The 24,083-nt window shown below is 40.9% G+C and overlaps 1 protein-coding gene across 5 annotated transcripts in view; it reads left to right on the top strand.

Annotated features, from left to right (window-relative positions):
• Positions 1-9,161: 9,161 nt before the first annotated feature.
• doc2a (double C2-like domains, alpha) overlaps positions 9,162-24,083 on the top strand; it is a 111,362-nt gene continuing 96,440 nt past the window's right edge. For 3 of the 5 annotated variants that reach the window (XM_010873919.4, XM_020050596.3, XM_010873917.4), the window contains exons 1-2: positions 9,162-9,257; positions 10,238-10,332. In XM_010873919.4, coding sequence (XP_010872221.2) covers positions 10,304-10,332 — 29 coding nt within the window. In that variant the 5' untranslated portion in view covers positions 9,162-9,257; positions 10,238-10,303. Of the gene's footprint in view, positions 9,258-10,237; positions 10,333-11,148; positions 11,300-24,083 lie in introns of those variants that run through there. The other 2 variants (XM_010873918.4, XM_020050597.3) reach the window with 2 other exon arrangements.

Below are 24,083 nucleotides of genomic sequence, written 5' to 3'. Positions count from 1 at the left end.
ATGGCACAACAGAGACATTACCCTCCAAAATTTATGAAAAGACAAGAAGAAAACTGGTCAGGGAGGCTTCCAAGAGGACTACAGCAACATTAAAGGAACTGCAGGAATTTCTGGAAAGTACTGGCTGTGTGCTACATGTGACAACAATCTCCCGTATTCTTCATATTCATGGGCAATGGGGTAGGGTGGGAAGACAGAAACCTTTTCTTACAAAGAACAACATCCAAGCCCGGCTGAAGTTTGCAAAAACTAAAATCAAGTCCCCCAAAAGCAAATGGTAAAATGTGTTATGTTCTGATGAAACCAAGGTTGAACTTTTTGGCTATAATTCCAAAAGGTATGTTTGGTGCAAAAACAACACTGCACAACACCTAAAGAACACCATACCCACAGTGAAGGTGTGTGGCAGCATCATGCTTTGGGGCTGTTTTTCTTCAGCTGGAACCGGGGCCTTAGTCAGGGTGGAGGGAATTATGAACAGTTCCAAATACTAGCCAATTTGGGCAAAACCTTAAGGCGTCCGTTGGACAGTTGAAGATGAAGTTCACCTTACAGCACGACAATGACCCAAAGCACACATCCAAATCCAAAAAAGCATGGATTCACCAGAAGAAGATTAACGTTTTGGAATGGGCCAGCCAGAGCCCAGACCTGAATCCAATTGAACATCTATGGGGTTATCTGAAGAGAGCTGTGCACAGGAGATGTCCTCGCAATCTGACAGATTTGGAGCGCTTTTGCAAAGAGTGGCCAAATATTGCCACATCAAGATGTGCCGTGCTAATAGACTCCTACCCCAAAAGACAGAGTGCTGTAGTAAAATCAAAAGGTGCTTCAATGAAGGATTAGTTTAAGGGTGTGCACACTTTAATTTAAAAAATGTTCCCCTCAAAGATTAGTTTTTCAATTGAATTGTTCATGTTATAGTTCACATTAAAGGTGGAAAAGGACATGATTTATCTTTGTTTCATTCTTTTACATCACAAGAACCTGGCATTTTAACAGGGGTGTGTAGACCTTTTATATCCACAGTATACATGACAAATTCCTCTTTCTGCCTCCTTAGAGAGGACAGCGTAATACAAACTAGTTTTGATGGAGGTGCTAAGTAGGGCAAACACCTTGCGGGGTCATTTTCAACTTTTCTTTTTTATATTAGATTTCTGTGTACATTTCTACATTGTCTATTTCATAAACTCAAACACCTGACGGGCTGCAGGATAAGTTGCAGGTTTAATGTCACAAGTGGAGGCAACAGCAGTTGTCCAGACAGAAGATGAGTGTTTGTGTATCTCATTTTTATTAGATTTTCGAACACTGTCAAGCAGGAACCTGCAAGGAAGAATTTCCTTGTGGGGTTTTGCTTTATATTGTTCATGTGACTTACAAAAAAAAATAAAAAATAAGGATTGCATTAACCGCTATGACCGTCTTTTGAAAACACAGTATTATTATACACAGATATTGTCGACACAGGCAGATGTTTGCTTATACCTTTTTTGTAAGCAGAAGATAAAAACAGAGCCCATAGTTATGGACTTCAAGACTAGATTCCGGATCAAGTGATTGACTTGATGAGTGACAGATGTTTCTACCAGCCTTCCAAATTAAACAGCAGATAAACATGCAATAGTTGGATGCAGTAGCCTGTTTTTCAACAGCGAAGAAGTCAATGCCAAAGTCAGATCCCCAGGATCGGGATGACAGCAAAAATTTTCAATGTGAGTTATTCAGACTCACTGTGGAACGACAGGAGAAATCATGGATACCCTATATCCCAGCATTCTTGCAGTTGCATAAATTATTTTGGGATTCATGAAATAAGAGATTACATATACTATATACCGACGAGGACCAACATTTACATTGTTTGTTATAATGTTGCACAACGCATGTGTCATCATCGCACAAACTGCTTTAGAGGAAAGGGAGAGTACAGAACATATTAGAATTTCAAAGTGCTTTATGCTTCTATGTTGTCCAAATTCTGCACCCCTCCCGTCTCCCGCCTCTTCACCCCCTCCCCCGCCCCCCAGTGGAGTTACCGGTGGTTTTAGAAGCTCCCCTGGTTGCCTAGCAACTAGCCTTCGGAAATTCCGAAAGACGCGGCTGAGGCCGTGGAGCATATCTTCTCATTGTGGTGGGTGTGTAGTGCATGTTGAAGTGTTTAAGTAAGAGAGATGGCGCTTGTGCGTGTTTGTGTGCATGGACATGTTGCTGTTATTGCGTAGCTCATCATGGCCAATTGTACACGTCAATTCTTCATTACACTTGTTAACTTTGTATAGTGTGTAGTGTGTAGTGTGTGTGTTTATTTGATTGTGATTTATCTTGTGTGATCAATCACTGCCTGAAATCATTTTGTATTCTGTTCCACAATGTCATATGTGTTCGTGTGTCAGTCTTATTAAAGTCCACCCATCACTGAACTTTTCTCCCCAACATCCAGGCACTGTAAACTGTTACATGCTGCCTTCCGCCATTCTGAAAGACAAAACAAACACATGCATACAGTACTTTAGAATATCACTTGTTCTAATTGAAAGTAACAGGTGGTCTAGCAGTAGGAGAATCTGACCTGTAACCAAAAGTTTGCTAAATCATATCTGAAACCAACAAGAGCAAAAAAGAAAGAGCAAATACAATCTATTGTTTTCTTTCTGAACAGAGAGTTAAGGGTGAACACCAGACAAGCTGCAGCATTTCAGATAACTTGCAGGTTTAATGCCACAACTGGGGCCTAGTCAACAGCCGTTGTAAAGACAGAAGATGACATGTTGCCACATTAGGAATATATTCCTGTTGGGATAGCTCTACTCTACATAGGTTGGGGTTTATGAACCTGTAGAATTGTTGCTTTGATGTTGAAAGCTGTTGTCTAGAGTCACGCAAAGGTTTTTGGCACAATGTGAGGGTATACTGTGGAGTTATCAGTTTTGATGGAGAGGCCTTAGAGCAAGAATAAAAAGAAAAACCTTTTGTTGTTGAAATTGAGGTGATAGGTCCACATCCAAGCTGAGATGTCTACCAAGTGTGAGGGATGGTCGCCAACTGGGTGTTAGTTTGGAGTCATCCACACAGCTATGACAGCGGATACCATGTGAGTATGTGAGATATGCCAGGGGAAAAGTGCCTGTTGGCCGTAGTGAGGCTTGTCAGCTTCACGCACGGACGGACTATGCGTGCCTGTCTGCTGAAGTGAGACGCGTCTTATGAAAATTTTGAACTACAGTACATTTGAGAAATGTCTGTCTTTCAATTGCCTGGTATGTACATCTTTACTTTGATTGTGACACAAGTCTGTATAATATCAGAGGATTATTAGGTACTCTGACCATGTTCCTCTGCTTAAACCAAGAAGGGTATCTGTCCTTTCCTCCTTAGGAATGTAGGAGAGGGGGATCTGGTATTGGCCTAGGGGGCATCATTGAATGGTATCGGCAGATTATAAGGTTACTCAATAATCTGAACATCTGTAAAACTCATCAGGGCATCTATTGTCTGTCCGGATGCTGTAAGAGCTCTTTAGAGTTCAAGAAGTTACCCATGTTAGGAAGGAAAGCTGGCTCTTTGTGTGAAGCATTGGTATTGATGGAACAAAGGGAATGTGTTTTATTGACAAGACAGATGGGCAGCATCTTACCATACCCCTTTTAACTGCAATAAATACGGACTGTTCATGTATCTACTTCAGAGACTCCTCGGATGATTATTTTGACGTGTCTCTCTATTTGCAAATAAACTATTAAATTGTGCCAGGAGCATTTTGTCTCTGTACTTCCTCCTTTAAGAGTTCTGATCAATGAAATTACCATCACAGTCTCGTCGACTGATAAATGAGTCTACACACACTTCAGTGACAGAAACTAAATGTAAATTCCAGGGGTGCTGAGTTTGTGACAAGGGTGGCTGCAGCACCCCTACTTTCCATGGCTATGGATCTGAGGAAAGAGGCTGGAGAAGAGTGTCAAAGGGTGCAGATAGATCTAAGAGGATTAGAACAGAGGAGAGACTATCAGTTTTGAGAAGAGACTCAGTGATACAGACGGGAGCAGTCTCGGTCAAGTGACCTCACTTGAAGCCTGACTGGTTAGGGTGTAGATTATAAAGGTGCCCTCTGCAAATATTGGGACAGTAAGTATAGGGTGAAGAGGCAACCTTGTCACACACCTACCAACTCTGGATGATTCTGTGCTACAGTGACTTCATCATTGTATTATCAGGGAACTACCCAGTCTGGAATTGTGACATAGGGTTTGAGTTTTAGTTTCTTGTGGAGGGGTGTGACTCTAAAAAGCCTTTTAATTAAGTATGAGTGGATTAGGGAAGTACGGAACGGGAGGTCTCCAGACAATCAGATTTATTGGGCTGTCAGTCATTACCATTTACAGGATTTGATATGGAGTGAGAGGGGAGAAAAAAGTCAAGGAAAGTTCCAGGTGAGTTCTGGGTGAGAGGGACATGTGGACCCAGACTAAACAATAAGGAACAGATGTCTTCTTTCTTTTTCCTGGTGGGTGACTGAGTTGTCTGCAGAGGGGTAGGTGGTGCATGATGAAGGAGAGAAAGGTGGAAAGTAGTTTCCCTGGGGTGATAGAAACAGCTTTAAATACGGACGCAGATGAAGAGAATCTCCACGTCAACCATTTTCTTTTTTTCTATATCTCTCTTTATTTCTCTAATTCTCTCATCTCAAATGGCAAATACATTTTTTATAGTAATTCAAACAGTAGCACTCTGACATGACTCCAGATGAATGACACTACAGCGCATATCAATGAGAATGGCATGATTAATAATGCAGAGTGCGGACATGTTGTTCCCTCATTTTGTGTTCCCTATAGTGACAGGCATGCAGAGAGCAGATTCTGTGCTATTTGCTCTAATTAAATGTAATTAATATCTCTCCATTAATGAGACAACAGCAATTCAGGGCCAATCTCACCCACATAAACTCCTCTACTGTTCACTTCTCTTTCATTAGCCTCTCTCTCTCACCTTTCTCTTCTCTTTCTCACGCCTCCCTACTGCTCTTACCTTCTCCTCTTCCTTTGCCTCCTTCACCTCAATCTTTCTCTCTACATTCTTCATCCTTTCTTTTCATTTTCATATTTTTTTCTTTATCACACTCCCCTCTCTCTGTTCTGGCCTGTGGGCCACTTTGCTCCTCAGTTTGCTCCTAATTTAGTGAACGATAATGAGTCACTCATTTAGCCATTAGCATTAGATGAAATAGGCCGGTTGTTGGCTGGAAATCGAAAACCGGTTCTACATGTGTTCTGGGCAACTGAAGACCACTTCTAAATGTTTTACTTATTTTCATGGCGCCGACTTGACATGGGGACGTGACATTCTGGGTCGGTCTGGGTCGTTGCCACTCAGTTAACTGTCCTTAAACTTTAAATAACATGCCTCTATATCTATGTGTCCTAATTATTCTCTCTCATTCTGACATTTTTTGTAATTCTCTCTCTATTATTCTCTTTCTCACTCTGTCATTCCCTCTCATTCTGTCTCTCATTCTCTTTCACTCACTCCATCATGTAATCTCTCATGCTCTCTATCTTTGTCTCTTTTTATTTCCAGTTATTGAACTTAAAAACCATGTCACTTTTTCTTTCAGCAAATGAATGACGGAGTTACACTTGGAAAACCTGTTTTCACAACGACATTCCCTGCTCTAACGTTCATTTGTTTTTGCTCATTAGCGAATCAATTAGCCAAAATCCTTCCCCTGCATGAGAGATGGAGACCTCAAAGTTCAATCATTTGTCATAATGAGCATTTGTTATGCTGAACATGTGCATGAGCTATATCTCCCAGGTGATAGGAGGTGGAAGACTTTAGGACCAATTCATGAGTAATTCATGATGTCAGACCATTTGTACCATTTTCTCAAGTGGATTCCTATAAAGTGTTGAAATATCGTGTGACTGCAAAATGCAAAGCTCTGACTATACCAACAGCCTTTTGACCCATGTGAGTTTCTAGCTCTTTCCAGGGGAACTAACCATCCATCACTCATGTAGTTTGTGCCTCTACTTATATGGTGCAGAAAGGCTGTCCCAAATGGTACACTACTTCCTATATATTTCTCTGCTTTGGGCCCTGATCAATGGATGTGCTGTACAGGTTTAGGGTGCCATTTGGGACATACTCTGTGATGAGTTATTGCTAGAGTGAGACCCGAAGACCTGCATCAGCTCCCCAAGCATATTGTCTTGAAATTGAGCTCAATTCAAGCATTAGCTGCAGTGTTTATAGTAGCTCTTTTCACAGATATTTTCTGGCATTTCTAAGGCTTCATTGACAGAGTTTGCGGGAAAGACAGAGGAGTGAGTGTTTTAGCTGAAAGACCATCGGGCTGATTCAAACCCATGCTGCTGCACCACATGTGCACAGGAGGCAGCCACTTAGAACCTAGATGACTCTAGACGTCGAGTGGGTTCCTTTTTAACATTTGGAGTATGAACGCAGGACGTACATTGTAAAACAAAAAGACACTGCACAAACATTTGAATGGCAGATGTGAATATAATACTTAATAACAGGCTACAATAGTTTTAGGGTGATGTAGGACACACCAGAAAGTTTAGCTAGTACCAATTGTCCCAGGGAGTGAACACGCAAGCCTCTGAGCCAGAGTTCACCACCCCTGTCAATGGCTAGCCACAAGGCTACCTAACAGTAATAGAGCTCACTGGATGTTTTTCAAATGATTTGTTTTATGTTTTGGGGACCTGAACAAACGTCAAAATTGGAGTCAATATAATGTTACCAGCCAATCTGCTGTTGTTTCATCTGGTCAGATTTTTCATAAAGGCTGTCTCACTGCATGGACTGATAAGAGAGGAATGAATATGAGAAAGGATACCATTCAAAACCTCCAAACTTGTCCAATGCTAGCAGAAGAGTCAAATTTCCCCTCTGGGACAATAAAGCGTATCATATCCTATCACGTCGAAACACAGAACTTGCATCCAGCACAGAGGTGCTGAGCATCAAAGGATTTAATCAAAGAGGAAGCTCTGTGCTTGTTGAATTAGATTTATTTGGTTTCTTCAATAACAGACAGGGATACATAGCTAGACATGAATGGGCACACAAACACACACTCACTTTCCCAAAGAAATTGATCCTAGTTAAATCCACTGTATCCGAGAGCTGAGGCAGCAGTGCTAAATCTGCTTCCTGTGGCTGGTTTAAAACTAAAAAGAAAGAGCAATCAACAATCTGCTCTGGGATTTCATGAGAAAAGATGTAACATGGCCTGAATGCTTTATAAAACAGGTGTTTAATTCCCTCTAGATCAGAGAGAGAAAGACAAATTTAGAGACAGGAATTTAGAGAGTGAAAATAGAGAGTGAGAGCAGACAGAAGCAGAGTAGCTGAAGATCAAAAAACAGAAAGTAACACCCCGGGAACCCTGATACAATCCTTTTGGTGTGCAGAGGAGGAGGAGAAATGGGTGCGTGGGTGGGAGGACGAGAGAGGGGGGGGTGGAGGGTACAGAAGGGAGATGAGGGTGGGAGAGATTTCTTTAAGGAGTGCAAGACGATGGAGGACCCCTTCACCCCTCCCGGGAAACCTACTGTAAGTGTCTGTCTGCCTGCCTGTCTGTCTGTCGGTCTGCTGGCACATTCACTGACCAGAGACAGAAAAGAGACAGTGGGAGGGGTGGGAAAGTGCAGGACAGAGGAGGGAGGAGATACAGCCAAAGGACGGGGGTGGGTGGAGAGAGGAAAGGGGTTTGGTGTGGGTGGGGGGCAAGATGAGGGAACATCTGAGATCATTTAAAACCCTTCTTGAGAAGAAAACCTTCAGTTGGGCTCCATAGGTATGTGTGTTGTGTGTGTGCGTGTTATGCGCATGTTATGTGTGGCTGCTGTGCACATCCACACTCTCCTCTCAGAAGAAGTAGCTTTGACACTGATGACAACTGTACTGAACCAGCCAGATATTGTTGTTGTGGGGAGGCCAGAGGGTGGTGATTCTGAAAGTGGGCTGCTTATCTGACCGCTACGTGGAGCAGGCCTTGGCCGACAAGCTGCTTAAGTATGAGCTCCTATTACGCCTGAACAGCCTCAGTAATCAGTACATAGTTGCATTACTGATACTTGTGGGGGCTTGACCACATTCACAGGATTGCTAAGTCAGTAAATTGAGCAGAAGCGGCTTTTAATACGTTTCATGATATTTCAGTCATTTTAAAATGTACATTTTAATTTGGAGCTTCAAATCAAATATTTATGAAGCATGTTTGTGTATGCACACGCTTGAGCACATGTGTGTGTTGGCATGCTTAGTACACTTCTGCACTAAGGTTTGTGTGTTTCCGTGTGCACGTTTGCATATCTTATTGCAGCTCAGCGTGTGCATAAGAGAATCGTGCATGCATGTATCATTAGGCGTCATTAAAGAGAGACAAATTATACGGAGACAGAGAGACAGATGCTGGAGCTGGCAGCGCACAGCTCTGCTACCACTGCAATCACCCCAGGATGGAGAGAGGAGAGAACAGCGATAAAGAGGAACAGATAAAGAGATAGAGGATAAAAGACAAAAGAAGAAGAGGACAAAAAAAGGAATGAGGAAAAGGAGGAAAGAAACCAAGAGAGAATAAAAGAAGAGGGGAAGAGAGATTGATAGACATGAAGAGAACAAGAGGGGGAACGAGAGAATTAATTCAACACATGTGCTGTGATTAAACATAACGGCTCATTACTGTTGACATTGAAGATTAATGCAGTCGAACCAAGAGGATATTGCACACCAAAAATTAAAACACACAAATAGAGCAGGGAACACCCAGTGAACGAATGACAAAAAAAGAGGAGACGGAGAGAGGGAGGGTGAGGAGAAAGGAAGAGATAGGAAAAGAGGGTGAAAGGAAGAGAGCAATCGAGAGGAGAAAAAGAGGAGCTGGGAAAAGTCATAAAATGATCACATAGAGAACTCCGTGCAAGCAATATTGCGCAACCTGACCGCCCCCACCCACCCTCCCCCCCAAAAACAACACACACATTCCCTCTCCACACCATATGCATACTATCTGTGAAATTATAGATGTATTTAATGAATACTCAGTCTTTACTTCTCTCCCTCTCCAACCAGCTCTTCCCCCTCCCTCCCCCTCCCTCCCCCTCCGTCCCCCTCCGTCCCTCTCGGTTTCTCTCTCTCACCACCTGTTAGTTTTCAGACCCTCTGCACTGAGACACTTGTTTATGAGGGAAGCTTTTATACTCACGCAATCAGAGGTAAGATGGGATTTTTCTTTCCTTTGTTCTCTCAACTTCATTCAGTGTTCTGTTACTGGCATGTGTTTGTTGATATTCACTCGTTAATACTCCACTTTCCTTATTCTCTAAAACCATCAATTATTTTGCTGTTAATGCCTGGCCATCTGTATTTCATCTGTTGCCCTCTCTGTTTCTCTCTTGCTTTCTTTCGCTCCTTCTCCATCTCTTCTTGTATTAATTAACGAGTTGTGTCTTGATGTTAACCCCTGCAGTCTCTGGGGTCCGGCTGGTGTGTCAGTCTAGTTAATGCTGCCCCTGTAGGGTTAAAGTCTACTATTCCTCAGCGCAGCTTCCCCTTCCTCTTTTTCTCTCTCTCTCCTGTATTTTCTTCCATCTCTTTTCCCATGGCTCTCCTTTCTTTCCTTTTCTCTGTTTCTGTGTCTCCTTTTTTCTTCGTCTCTCTATATTTATATTGTATAATTTTGTTTCTCTTTCTTTCTCTAAGCATGCACATATGGCTATGGAAATTACTTTATTCATATTAAAATGAGTATGGTGGCTTTTGGGGACTGGCTAAGATCTTGCGACTTACTCATTCATGCGTATCCACCTCATCTTCGCTCTACTCCCTAGGTGTTTCCCTGTCTCTCTCTACTCTTCTCTCACTCTTTCTCACTGTCTTCCTCGTTCTTCCTCTTTCTATGTCTCTATACCTCTTTCTCTCACTTCATGTCTCCCTATACTCCTCTCTCTCTTCCTCTATATACTCCAATCTCTATTTATTTTTTGTCCTTTCTCTGTCTCCATTTTTCTACCTCTCTCAGTATCATCTTCTATCTCTCTACTTCCTCTACATCTGTCTCTGTTCCTACCTCTCCTTCGCTCTGCATATCTCTCTCCCCTTCTCTCTCAATCATAGCATAGCGTGTGGACTGATAGAAGCATGCAGGTTAACTGACAGACCGATCAGCACTTGACAAACTCTTTATTGTTCACAGGTATAACAACAACACAAACAAAGAGCAGGGTGAAGAAAACAGGGCGAATGAGATTGAGAGACAAAGATGGAGAGAAAGGAAGACAAAATGGTGAGGTGAGAGAGAGAGAGACAGAGAGATGAGGATTTGTGTATGTGTGTGCATGTATGTTTATAGGTATGTTTGCATTTGTATGTGTGAAATATGAGACTCCTGCCATAGCCTCCCCCAAACTATTGTTAACCTGAACAACATTTTTAAACCCTTTTGTTTTGTAAATCTGAATGAGGTAGGTTACGAACACATTAAAACCCACCTCAAGACCTAGTCATGAAAGCTTCTTTTGTCCCAGATGCTTTAACCCAATACAATTAAAAGAGGACAGAAGAAAGAAGATTTGAGAAACTAGAAGGGAGAAAGAGTTAAATGATTTACATATCCTACGTTGCAGTGTTGCTAAGCTTAGCTAACGGGGGAGCAGGAGTGTCGGTTTGTTGGCTAATCCCACTGTGACTGAAAGCCTCTCAGTGGGCAAACAGTCTAAAGGGTTTTGTCCCAAATGGCACCCTATTCCCAATAAGTGAAGTACTTTAGGCTCAGGTCAAAAGTAGTACACTGTATCGGGAATAGAGTTTAATTTGTGATGCACAAACTGTCAGTCATGGGAGAATAGTTTTCCAGTGATAAAATGTTCCCTCTGTAAACTTGCTGAGAGGTTAGAGGTGTAATAATGAAAATGTGACATTAATCCCATTGTTTGACTGTTTGTCAAAGTGTGGACCACTAACTCAGTGAGAGTGGTAGAACTAAAGCATGTCTTACATTACAAGGCCATACAGATCCCCCTCTCTGAAACGCAAGCTAGAACTTTGTAGATTCACAAAAATCAACAGAAATGACAGGAGGATGGATGCGGCTTGTGTTTCTATTTTGCTAGATGAGCAAGCAGCAAAATTTGCCATAACTACACAGTACAACACATATGTGGGAAGATTTGACTGCGCGGACATCTTAATTCGTTATTCAATTGCACCTTCTAAGGCAGACGAAGGCTCAGGCTGGACTGGAAGCCCTGTTGTTCAGGTAAAACAGTGTTGGCTTGTCCCTAAGCTGTCTCCTCAACACTTCATCGCACTGAACCAAAGATCTCACACATTAAAAAAACAAATTGTCTTATCTTGGAAGTAGGGCTGTCAATGTTAACAAATATAGGCATGCGATTAATTTAAAATCCTTGGCAGGATTATATTTTTTGAGCTTCAGAACCCTCCATAGTCAGTGCTTGACTCGAGCAGGATCTGTCTGGAGCACAGTACCAACAAAGTATAATAACTTGTGCCAAAGCTTCTCAGGTACTTTTTCAATGTGAAAATGGAGATTAGGCATTCATGTTGTGAATCACGTTTACACGCCACTTGGCTGTGAATCCTGCCTAAAAGCATGTTAGTAGCCTACAAATCTGTTTGCGCTAATCCAAAATTGTTAAATCTGTCTTTGCATCCCCCATCCCCATCTCCCTCCACAAACCCAGCAAAGTAGAAGGCCAGCGGTTCTTCCTCTAACTCTGACCATCTTCTCCTATTGCTCCTGAGATGCTGTGTATTCGCAAATCCACCTGCTAACACCTTGCTTGTAGCATGGTAATTTATCATTATTGAATGTTTTTGATAGCCTAAGCGATGCATTAGTGCAATCTTCAGTCGCATTTCCGACAAAACTTATTCTAATAGCAGACTTGACAAGCATTTGGCTATTATTCAAGTCAAGCATGGTCCTTAGTTTAGCAATAAAATGGTCCTTAGTCCTTAGCAGTAAAACATCTATTTAACATAACAATATTTAACACACTGATATTTAAATAGCAAAGTGTTTATTTGGGACCACTTTAACTGTCCATTTTTCCAGTGACCTTAATGATGTTGCTGCTGAAAGCATTATTATAATATTTCTTCGCTTCGATATTGTGGTTACTTGGCCAGTCCTGACAATGAATAAAGCCAGAACCAGGTGATGAAGGCTTCCAAGCCTTGTTTGCATTCTAGACCATGTCCTTTGTCATGTGGTTTCTACAACAACTTCCTGGGCTCACCTGTTCAGTTCTAGCTTGGGTAACGCTTGTGCTGCCCACAATTTGTGTGGTTTTTATGGCCAAGAACGCCCAGTCACACTCCAGAGGTGTGTTTTGTTCCTCGAAGAGTTGAAGTCTGACATGAGTAGTCAGGTGTTACAGATGGAATAGTAAGGAAGCTTTAATGACCAGCCATGGCCTGTGCCATGCCGGCTGTTACATTTCTATGTTCAATGTATTTTGGTTCTGTTTGTTCTGTTCCTATGTTCTTTGATTGGTTTCACCTGTGTCTAATTTAGTCTTCACCTGTATCTCATTTGCCCTTCGTTATGTCCCTATTTAAGTTCCTGTGTCCTGCCATATCCGAAACGTGAAAGAATGACTGACCAGCCAAGGAAATAGCAGAGGTGGATGGTAGGGGAACTCCTCGGATGGCCGGATTCCGACTCCGAGGAGTACCCCTACCATCACCTGCTGGTGGGCTGGCCAGCCCAGTAGCAAGCCCTGGATCCAGCCCATCTCGAACAACTCTTCTGTCAGTTTTGGCTGAAATCTTTCTTGGTCTACCTGACCTTGGCTTGGTATCGAATGTTCCACTTCTTGATAAGTGATTGAACAGTACTGACTGACATTTGCAAGGCTTTGAATATAATTTTATATAATTTCCATCTTTATACACTCACCTAAAGGATTATTAGGAACACCTGTTCAATTTCTCATTAATGCAATTATCTAATCAACCAATCACATGACAGTTGCTTCAATGCAAGTAGGGGTGTGGTCCTGGTCAAGAGAATCTCCTGAACTCCAAACTGAATGTCAGAATGGGAAAGAAAGGTGATTTAAGCAATTTTGAGCGTGGCATGGTTGTTGGTGCCAGAGGGTTCCCGTCTGAGTATTTCAGTAACTTGGATTTTCACGCACAACCATTTCTAGGGTTTACAAAGAATGGTGTGAAAAGGGAAAAACATCCAGTATGCGGCAGTCCTGTGGGCGAAAATTCTTTGTTGATGCTAGAGGTCAGAGGAGAATGGGCCGACTGATTCAAGCTAATAGAAGAGCAACTTTGACTGAAATAACCACTCGTTACAACCAAGGTATGCAGCAAAGCATTTGTGAAGCCACAACACGCACAACCTTGAGGCGGATGGGCTACAACAGCAGAAGACCCCACTGGGTACCACTCATCTCCACTACAAATAGGAAAAAGTAGCTACAATTTGCACGAGCTCACCAAAATTGGACAGTTGAAGACTGGAAGAATGTTGCCTGGTCTGATGACTCTCGATTTCTGTTGAGACATTCAGATGGTCAGAATTTGACATAAACAGAATGAGAACATGGATCCATCATGCCTTGTTACCACTGTGCAGGCTGGTGATGATGGTGTAATGGTGTGGGGGATGTTTTCTTGGCACACTTTAGGCCCCTTAGTTCCAATTGGGCATCGTTTAAATGCCACGGCCTACCTGAGCATTGTTTCTGACCATGTCCATCCCTTTATGACCACCATGTACCCATCCTCTGATGGCTTCATCCAGCAGGATAATGCACCATGTCACAAAGCTCGAATCATTTCAAATTGGTTTCATGACAATGAGTTCACTGTACTGAAATGGCCCCCACAGTCACCAGATCTCAACCCAATAGAGCATCTTTGGGATGTGGTGGAACGGGAGCTTCGTGCCATGGATGTGCATCCCACAAATCTCCATCAACTGCAAGATGCTATCCTATTAATATGGGCCAACATTTCTAAAGAATTCTTTCAGCACCTTGTTGAATCAATGCCATGTAGAATTAAGGCAGTTCTGAAGGTGAAAGGGGGTCAAACACAGTATTAGTATGGTGTTCCTAATAATCCTTTAGGTGAGTGTACAGTACCTATAATGAACACAATGATTCATTGATGGCTTGTAGCCATCAATGTTTTAGTCTATCCTGAATAAATCGTAATACCTAATTTGTTTTGTCCATGGCAGGGTGCCTTTTTACCACTCAACCAGTGATCTAAAGTTTAAATAATATTTTACACATATTTTACACGTATTCAAAATGATATGAACGAGATAGCAACAAAAAGCAAGCTGTAGATGAAAACAAAAAGTCCACTAGCCATTACGATAATCATTTAAAAACAAAGTTAATTCTCCTGTCTTTCTTTATTAATGGCAGGATCATGTAACATGTCTTTTGATTTTAAATCAGAAATAAATTATTTTTCGATTGAAATCAAAGCCAGGGCTGACAGCTGGGCCATCGGTACACTCATTGCAAAAGGCTAGCCAGCTAGCTAGGCTCAAGCGTGAGAATTTCAAGATAAGGCTCGGTATTGGTTGTGAATAAGTGACTTATACTTAGACCCTCTAGAGGGCCTTGAGACATCATACAATTGTTCCACCTATTACAAGACAATTTGTTATTGGTTGATTCTACAAACCCGATTCCAAAAAAGTTGGGACACTGTACAATTGTGAATAAAAACAGAATGCAATGATGTGGAAGTTTCAAATATCAATGTTTTATTCAGAATACAACATAGATGACATATCAAATGTTTAAACTGAGAAAATGTATCACTTTAAGGGAAAAATAAGTTGATTTTAAATTTCATGGCATCAACACATCTTAAAAACGTTGGGACAAGGCTATGTTTACCACTGTGTGGCATCCCCTCTTCTTTTTATAACAGACTGCAAACGACTGGGGACTGAGGAGACATGTTGCTCAAGTTTATGAATAGGAATGTTGTCCCAATCTTGTCTTATACAGGCTTCTAGTTGCTCAACTGTCTTAGGTCTTCTTTGTCGCACCTTTCTCTTTATGATGCGCCAAATGTTTTCTATGGGTGAAAGATCTGGACTGCAGGCTGGCCATTTCAGTACCCGGATCCTTCTTCTATGCAGCCATGACATTGTAATTGATGCAGTATGTGATCTGGCATTGTCATGTTGGAAAATGCAAGGTCTTCCCTGATAGAGACGACGTCTGGATGGGAGCATATGTTGTTCTAGAACTTTGATATAACTGTCAGCATTGATGGTACCTTTCCAGATGTGTAGGCTGCCCATGCCACACGCACTCATGTAACCCCATACCATCAGAGATGCAGGCTTCTGAACTGAGCGCTGATAACAACTTGGGTTGTCCTTGTCCTCTTTAGTCTGGAAGACATGGTGTCCCAGTTTTCCAAAATGAACTTCAAATTTGTATTCGTCTGACCACAGAACACTTTCCCACTTTGCCACAGTCCATTTTAAATGATCCTTGGCCCAGAGAAAACGCCTGCGCTTCTGGATCCTGTTTAGATACGGCTTCTTTTTTGACCTATAGAGTTTTAGCCGGCAACGGCGAATGGCATGGTAGATTGTGTTCACCGACAATGTTTTCTGGAAGTATTCCTGAGCCCATGTTGTGATTTCCATTACAGTATCATTCCTGTATGTGATGCAGTGCCGTCTGAAGGCCCGAAGATCACAGGCATCCAGTATGGTTTTCCGGCCTTGACCCTTACGCACAGAGATTGTTCCAGATTCTCTGAATCTTTGGATGATATTATGCACTGTAGATGATGATACCTTCAAACTCTTTGCAATTTTTCGGACACTAAGGGATGCTGATTTTAACAGATGCCAATTTTCTGCTATAACTATGGAAACAGAAAAACTCAATTCTTTATGTAACTCTTTAAGTACTTATTTAATTCGCTTTGAACTCTAAGTTCAACTATTTTTCATCATAGATAATAATTTCTTATTTTCTTCTAACGTGGTTCCTGCTATCGATATTTGCAAACGCTGTGTATGTTTGCTGCTTCTAACAGCTGAGGCATGGCTTAGGACCGTTTGAGTATGTAATCAAAGAACTGCTTCTCCATAGGTCTACAAAAGAAAGATCTGAAGTCATACCGGGTATACACAGGCATCTCTATCTATATAATTAATGTCAGATATTTTTCCGCTACTGAGGGCCTAGCTCCAGTAGTCATGATTCGACACTGATTCAAAGTAATAGTCAAGAATATCATTTTTGGGCAAAAACATGCTTGTGACGATTAGTAACATAACTTAAAATTCTTATAAACCAATTCTAATAGAAATATATTTTTATATCGTTTTCAAGATAATCTACGTCATTCTCTATAGTAGTCATCATTGACCTTAGGTGTCAATAAACATAAGGAACTTCAGAACAAATTTTGGTCATAAATAAGTCAATGACATAACCTAGTTGGATATATGGCATCATGGACTCCATCAAGTACCAGGAAACTTTAAACCAAGATCTGCCTGCCTATGTCACAAGGTTAAAACTGTTTCAATAGATCATCCAGCAAGACAGTTTTTCAAATAATTATTTCAATGACCACTTTGGTCCTCAATCGGAAAAGGGTGGCTTGCCCACTTCAGGTTGGTGGAGAGTGCCTGCCTCAAGTGGAGGAGTTTAAGTATCTAGGGGTCTTGTTCACGAGTGAGGGAAGGATGGAACGGGAGATTGACAGACGGATCGGTGCAGCTTCTGCTGTATTGCGGTCGATGTTTCGGTCTGTCGTGGTGAAGAAAGAGCTGAGCCGCAAGGCGAAGCTCTCGATTTACCGGTCAATCTACGTTCCTACTCTTACCTATGGTCATGAGCTTTGGGTCATGACCGAAAGGACAAGATCCCGGATACAGGTGGCAGAAATGAGCTTTCTCCGCAGGGTGGCTGGGCAATCCCTTAGAGATAGGGTGAGAAGCTCGGTCACCCGGGAGGAGCTCAGAGTAGAGCTGCTGCTCCTCCACATCAAGAGGGGTCAGCTGAGGTGGCTTGGGCATCTGTTTCGGATGCCTCCGGAACGCCTTCCTGGGAAGGTGTTCCGGTCCCGTCCCACCGGGAAGAGACCCCGGGGAAGACCTAGGACACGCTGGAGGGACTATGTCTCCCGGCTGGCCTGGGAACGCCTCGGTGTCCCCCCGGAAGAGCTGGAGGAAGTGTCTGGGGAGAGGGAAGTCTGGGCATCCCTGCTTAGACTGCTGCCCCCGCGACCCGGCCCCGGATAAGCGGAAGATGATGCTATGCCTACTGTCGACGCATTTTCTCAGAACAATGATAGGCATTAGGGCTACCTTTTTCAGACAGGAATTCTTTAGATTAAGCAACTATTTGTTATATCACTGCAACATGGCACTGCTTTAAAAATAAAATATTCTATGGAATTCATCACGATATCTGAGGAGAAAAGGTGTGTTGGGATGCACTCTGCCAAAGGATGATGATTTGAATTTGGTGCAGCCACCTCAACTCCATACAGATACTCCATGTGATTCTGCTTGCTTTTCAACTCAGAAAATTGCATTCATTGGTTATCATTGGCAGCTGACGACACTGACTTGGCCCTATTATTATAATAATAATAATATTTTTGAATACATTTAGAAAATATGTTCCTGAAAACATTTGGTAAATATATGCCAAAATGTTTTAAATTGGCAGTTTAAATATATTTGTAAAAAATGTATTTAATAGATTTTAAAAAAGCATGTCGAAAGATACTGTAGCATTGGGCAGGCTGTGTTTTGAACCTGCGCCCTTGTGTTCCACAGCACTAACCATTACTCTAAACAGGATTATTTCAATTGGAGGGGCAAGTAGTGTTCTTACCAAGTTTGCTATAGTACGTTAGAATATATTTGTGACCATAAGATGAAATGTATTTTGGTAATGTATCTTTATAAAATGTGTTTCAACACCTAAATGTGATATGATCAATATGTCGGTAATTACATTTCATCTTTTTACTTTCACAGGATCTGAAAAATTATTGTTAATATGGGCTTCAAAATACATTTTGTAATGTATTTTCTGTACAAAATACATATTGTAATGAGAGCATTTTTGACAGTGAAATACATTTGGAGAAAACTGAAATGTATTTATACATTTTCAAATACAATAAAAGCTGAAATACATTTTGATACCTGAAATGTATTTTTAATTAAGTTACATTTATTCAACATATATTCTTCATATATTCTACATACATTTTGCATTGCAAAAATATATTTATTTTCCATATGGGAAATGTATTTGTATGCTGGTTTTGGTTCACGATTGCGAATGTGGGGTTTCCGCAAGGTTTTGTCAATGTTAGTGGTTGTGGAGCAAAACATCAGACTACTGCAGATTTAGTGTATGCGTGAAAAGCTATGGATATGCAGATTTTTTATCTAATAATGTCAATACCCTTTTCGCGAAATTGCCATTTATTTTTCACTGATGTTTTGAAGCAATAAAAGACATGAATAAAACTAAAATAACAGAATAGATTAATACATAGATTTTGGGTAATGTTCAGATAAAATGTCAGATTCTGGAAGACCAAGGGTAATTGGATTCATTGGAATAACTGAATATCTAACAGACCTTTAGCATGTAATGTAGAGGTGTAGCCCAATCATATCGAAGTAGAAAGAAATGGTTTAGAAACTCTTTCCAATGGCACTGTACGTAACCCATACAATCAATTGCAAATTCCATAACGTGTTAAATTTGTTATAGGCTATTCCTATTTGTCTTCTAATGCCTCTTAATATGAAAATAATCTAAGATTACTGAGTTTGAGTAATCAAATGTGTACAGGTAACTGTAGTGGATTGCCTTTTGAAAGTAACCTACCAAACCCTGTACATAAGTAACCCAAAATGGAAAGTAAAAAAGTATTTTGTTAATCACAAGTACCACACTGAATCTTGAAAAGGTATTTATTTACAGTAATGACAATATTTGTAATTTGTTAATTTCACATCAGGCAAAATGTCCATGAAGATAACTAAGCTAATGCTTGTTTGCTTGCTGCCTATACCTGCAGGCCTTCTGTACTACCAAATGCAGTGGCAGGGTAAAGAGGTGGACTTGCTGGTGGCCCCTAAAAAAACCTAACCATAGTGGGGCCCCTTCCAAGATCAGCCCATTCTGGTTCTCATGGACTATGGCACCCGGACAGCCACTACTGGAACCTAATGCTCCCATATGTGTGGTTCGCATTGAATTGCATTGTATTGTGATCCTAGCGATGCCCCTGGTGTAGATAAAAGGTGTAGCACTAGTTGTTTTATCAAAAAGATGACCTGCTGCAATTAAGTGGTGATTAAAGGCATCAACAATAACATATTTATCAGTAGAAGGGCAAGAGCCCAAGACAATCTATTAAATTCTATGTGAGTTATTTTAAAGGGGCCTTGGAAGAACTTAAGGTTTACCCCAAAGTTTCTATGTAAAAAACCTTAGAAGATCCCCCCAGAACCTTTTCTTTTTAGAGTGCATGATCTGTTTGTGATTTGGACAAACATTTGAGGTTAAAAAGTTATTTGTCCTTATAGAAGCACTCCAGCTTGTTAAGTCTCTGGTTGGTACTAGTTTATTGTACACTTCTGATTTAGATCAGAAGATCAGTATAAACCCTTTTTCTCAGACAAGTTTATGACAATGCAGAATGGCTTTTCAGCAGTGCATGAAGACACTGACAAGACAATGGTGTAAGCCAGTCCTTAATTAAAAGGTATTTTGCCTTTGTCTGACACTCAAGCAACTGGTGACAGTCAGTGGTTAAATTGGGATTTGTTTAGCCCTACCTTGGGGGTCCTGCTGACCTTTACAGTAAAGCACTGCATACAATATATCTCTCATCATATTTTTTGGAGTGCCATAGTGCTGTATGTTCTACAAAAACATTTAGGCTGTGCATGGAAAAATGCTTTTTGAAAATGTAAAATAATCAGAATATTAGTGGAATATTTTGTTTTATTGCTCACAAATAACCACTCAGCCTAAGTTCTGTTCTGAATGGTTTGATATGAGAATTGGGATTTCTGTGAATACAAATACTTTTATTAGTTTAAGGGAACAATAATCACACTTTCTTGTCAATTATTTCATAATACTCTAAATTATTTAATTACATTCTATCTCTTCAGTCTGTATATATAATTTTTTTGAATGTAATGGTAGCAGATCAGTTATGTCTTAAACATGTTATGTCTTAAACAACATGATAATCAGAAGAGAGAAACATTTTCAAGAATGCTTCATATTATCTGTTGGTTTTTATCAGATATTGTTAGGTATGGACACTTAATCCAAGGTGCCAGGGCTCAGCTCTCACTGGCTGTAGTTTAGGCAGTTGATTTCCTGGTCCAGTTGAATCCCTGGTGATGGTCCATTTGTTTAAGGCATGAATGTGGTTGCATTAAAGTTTCTTTGACCTAACCAGCCTCAAGGTCCAGAGTTGAGTTGGAGGGCTCTAGATCGTTCTCACGCTGATTGTTCTGACTGTTCTCCCAGACTGTTCTGCTCACTGACGAGATGCTGGGAAGTCCCATGGGGGATGCAAATAAGCCAACATTACCCACGAAGCATTGTCAGCAGGGATTTCTGGGTCTTATTGCCTTATCACTACCCCCTCACATGGCTTGGTACTGAAGCCCAGGAGGAAGGCTTGTCACAATCATCAACTCTCCCTTTCCCATTGGGAGTTGTTTCTATAACACATGGCCAAAAATACAATTAGATACAAAGATATTGAGGAAAGGAAAAGGGTGGGTGTTACTACAAATTGCTGAAAGCCTGATGCTGGGTAGGATGCAATTGATCCTACAATGTTTGATCTCTTGGAATGTTTTATGGGTGTGCCTGATTCCAGTAAATCTCCTTAGAAAAACCTCAAAGGTCCTTTACATTAAGACATATCTAGGAAACAGCTTATTGCTGAACAGAGAAAATATGCTTCCCTTTCACTACCTTTTGCTGAGATACATTCAGAGGATTTGTCTGGGAAGGTGTTACAAGCATTTTTTTTGATCATTTCAAATAAATGGGTACTTTCTGTGTTTACCTGTCAGTTTTGTTCATAATTGTATCAGTCCACACATTTATTCTGGAAGAGTATGTGTATACACAGTAAACTTTAAGTTAGTATTTGCTAGCTAGAAAGCAAGTTACTTATTTCGTCTTTGATATTCACCTCGGAAAGTCAAAATGTATTTGCTTGAGAGAGAAAGGAAAATACATACAGTGGTGAGAACAAGTATTTGATACATTGTCACTGGGCAATACGGACTTTTAGTTCCCTCCAAAGATTTTCTATTGGGTTTAGGTCTGGAGACTGGCTAGGCCACTCCAGGACCTAGAGATGCTTCACGGTTGGGATGGTTTTCTTGGGGTGGTACTCATCCTTCTTTTTCCTCCAAACACGGCGAGTGGAGTTTAGACCAAAAATCTCTATTTTTGTCTCACCAGACCACATGACCTTCTTCCATTCCTCCTCTGGATCATCCAGATGGTCATTGGCAAACTTCAGACGGGCCTGGACATGCGCTGGCTTGAGCAGGGGGACCTTGTGTGCGCTGCACGATTTTAATCCATGGCGGCATAGTGTGTAACTAATGGTTTTCTTTGAGACTGTAGTCTCAGCTCTCTTCAGGTCATTGACCAGGTCCTGCCGTGTAGTTCTGGGCCTTCCTCATGATCATTAATGCCCCACAAGGTGAGATCTTGCATGGAGCCCCAGACCAAGGGAGACTGACCGTCATCTTGAACTTCTTCCATTTTCTAATAATTGGGCCAACAGTTGTTGCCTTCTCGCCAAGCTGCTTGCCTATTGTCCTGTAGCCCATCCCAGCCTTGTGCAGGTCTACAATTTTATTCCTGATGTCCTTACACAGCTCTCTGGTCTTGGTCATTGTGAAGGGGTTGGAGTCTGTTTGATTGAGTGTGTGGACAGGTGTCTTTTATACAGGTAACAAGTTCAAACAGGTGCAGTTAATACAGTGGAGAACAGGAGGGCTTCTTAAAGAAAAACTAACAGGTCTGTGAAAGCCAGAATTCTCACAGTTGAAGTGTACCTATGATAAACATTACAGACCTCTACATGCTTTGTAAGTAGGAAAACCTGCAAAATTGGCAGTGTATCAAATACTTGTTCTCCCCACTGTATATATTATGTCTGACTCTGAATATGAGCAGGAAGAAGAATTTTAGGGGCGATAGAGCCTTACTTGTTCTTCCCATAATGCACACATGATGAATTGACCGAATAGAAGTTTGGACAGCAGTTTAAGGGGGGCAATGGTGATCCCGTTAGTCCCCAACCCTTGCCCAGAATATCCGGAGGCAATGTGTACTTTGTATTATAACATAGCAATTGAAAATGTATTACTTACAATCTGTCTTGTCTCCACGGGCTGAACTGGGTAACTTGATGGAATTGCATTTGCCTTTAGTCCTCTTTTAAGTGAATGTGTGTCACAACCCTCATTAAAATGTTTCTTGCAAAAACTGTACATCTCATTGGCAAAGTTGCTCCACTGATTCTCCCACAATACAACTCGGGAGAGGCAGAGGTATTGTCCCAATTGCAGAGCAGGTAGAATTTAATTATCTTAAGATCCAGAAGCAGAAGTCAACATCATTACTTACAAACAAAGGAAATCCAGATGTTTAAAGTTCAATGTTTACTTATCAAATGCACATAATAATAACACAGCGTCATCCAGCACAATGAAATTCTTGTGACATGGCACCCAACATCTACGTAGTAAGAATTAAGAAATATACAAAGCAAAAGTATAGCGAAATATATAGCAATAATATACATAAATGCAAAGTTTTTTAAAAACTAGGCGAAGCAACCTAACTTCATATAGCTTGTTGAGGTTAAAGTTCATGCTCACCTCGATGATATCATTGCTGAAGAACAGAAGCTGTGTATGGTTGCTATAGGATATAGTTCGCTAGTGCCAGCTTGAAGTCAGCCAATTTTTCCGGCTGTTTCGTCAGTGAAAAAAATCATGAATGGAAACGTTTCGTACAGTTGAAAAAAATCAATGCAAACCACGACAGATTACTGAATGTAGTTTGAAGTGTTTTGGAGTAGTTTTCCGCTTGCAATGCAGCTTTGCAATAACTGTACGAAATGTTTCCATTCATGAATTTTGATGTTGCTAATAACACTAATTACAGAATGGGACAGAGCTGAATAATGGATTGTTTGAAAAAATTACTCAATAGACAATTTTTGTTTTAGTAATTAGCAATGACATATTTTGTGGGCAGAGCCGAACTGGCGGCAGAAAGTGACAGTAACCTCTTTACAACATATAGAAATATGGATCATCCGGATGCCTTCTCCAATTATTATGTAAAGTAAATGTCATATAATATTACCATATATCCCATTCATTCATTAAATGCTTGCATAAATACTGAGTGATGTAAGCTAAACTGTCTAAATATGAGCAATTTGGTTTGTTTGCTTGCTATTTCTGCTTACACGCAAGCTAATGTTGCTAACATTGGTCCAATGTGTTTAACCATTGTGAAATAGCCTACTGAGAATGCCAACATTGTGGTTGCTACTGTTACTAATTTATTGTTATTATTATAACTACATCATTGATTTTGTCTGTGTGTGATCAACGGTGGACAGACCTTTGCCTGATATGAAATGAGCACTACAGAGATGAGCATTCCGGATGATTTCATCAGTCCAGTCCGTCTGTTTAATGGCTTGCAACCATAAACGTCTGCATTTAGCTTTAAAGGGTGGCTTGGACAACGGTGTTCCATAAAAATGAAGGCCAGCTTTTTTTACATTTCTATTCTGACATCCAACGGCAACATCCAACAAGACATTTCTTTCCCTTTTTTCCTTTTGCCCGTTTCCCTACACGTTTTTTGCCACCAAACTTCAGTGACATAACCGTGACATCCACTCCAAATTGGTCTATGGGTCTTCTATAATATCTTTTGGTAAGTGAACTTTGA

The sequence above is a fragment of the Esox lucius genome, chromosome 11 (genome assembly GCF_011004845.1).
Source record: "Esox lucius isolate fEsoLuc1 chromosome 11, fEsoLuc1.pri, whole genome shotgun sequence".
Taxonomy (NCBI): domain Eukaryota; kingdom Metazoa; phylum Chordata; class Actinopteri; order Esociformes; family Esocidae; genus Esox; species Esox lucius.
This window is presented reverse-complemented; position numbering and strand designations above follow the sequence as displayed.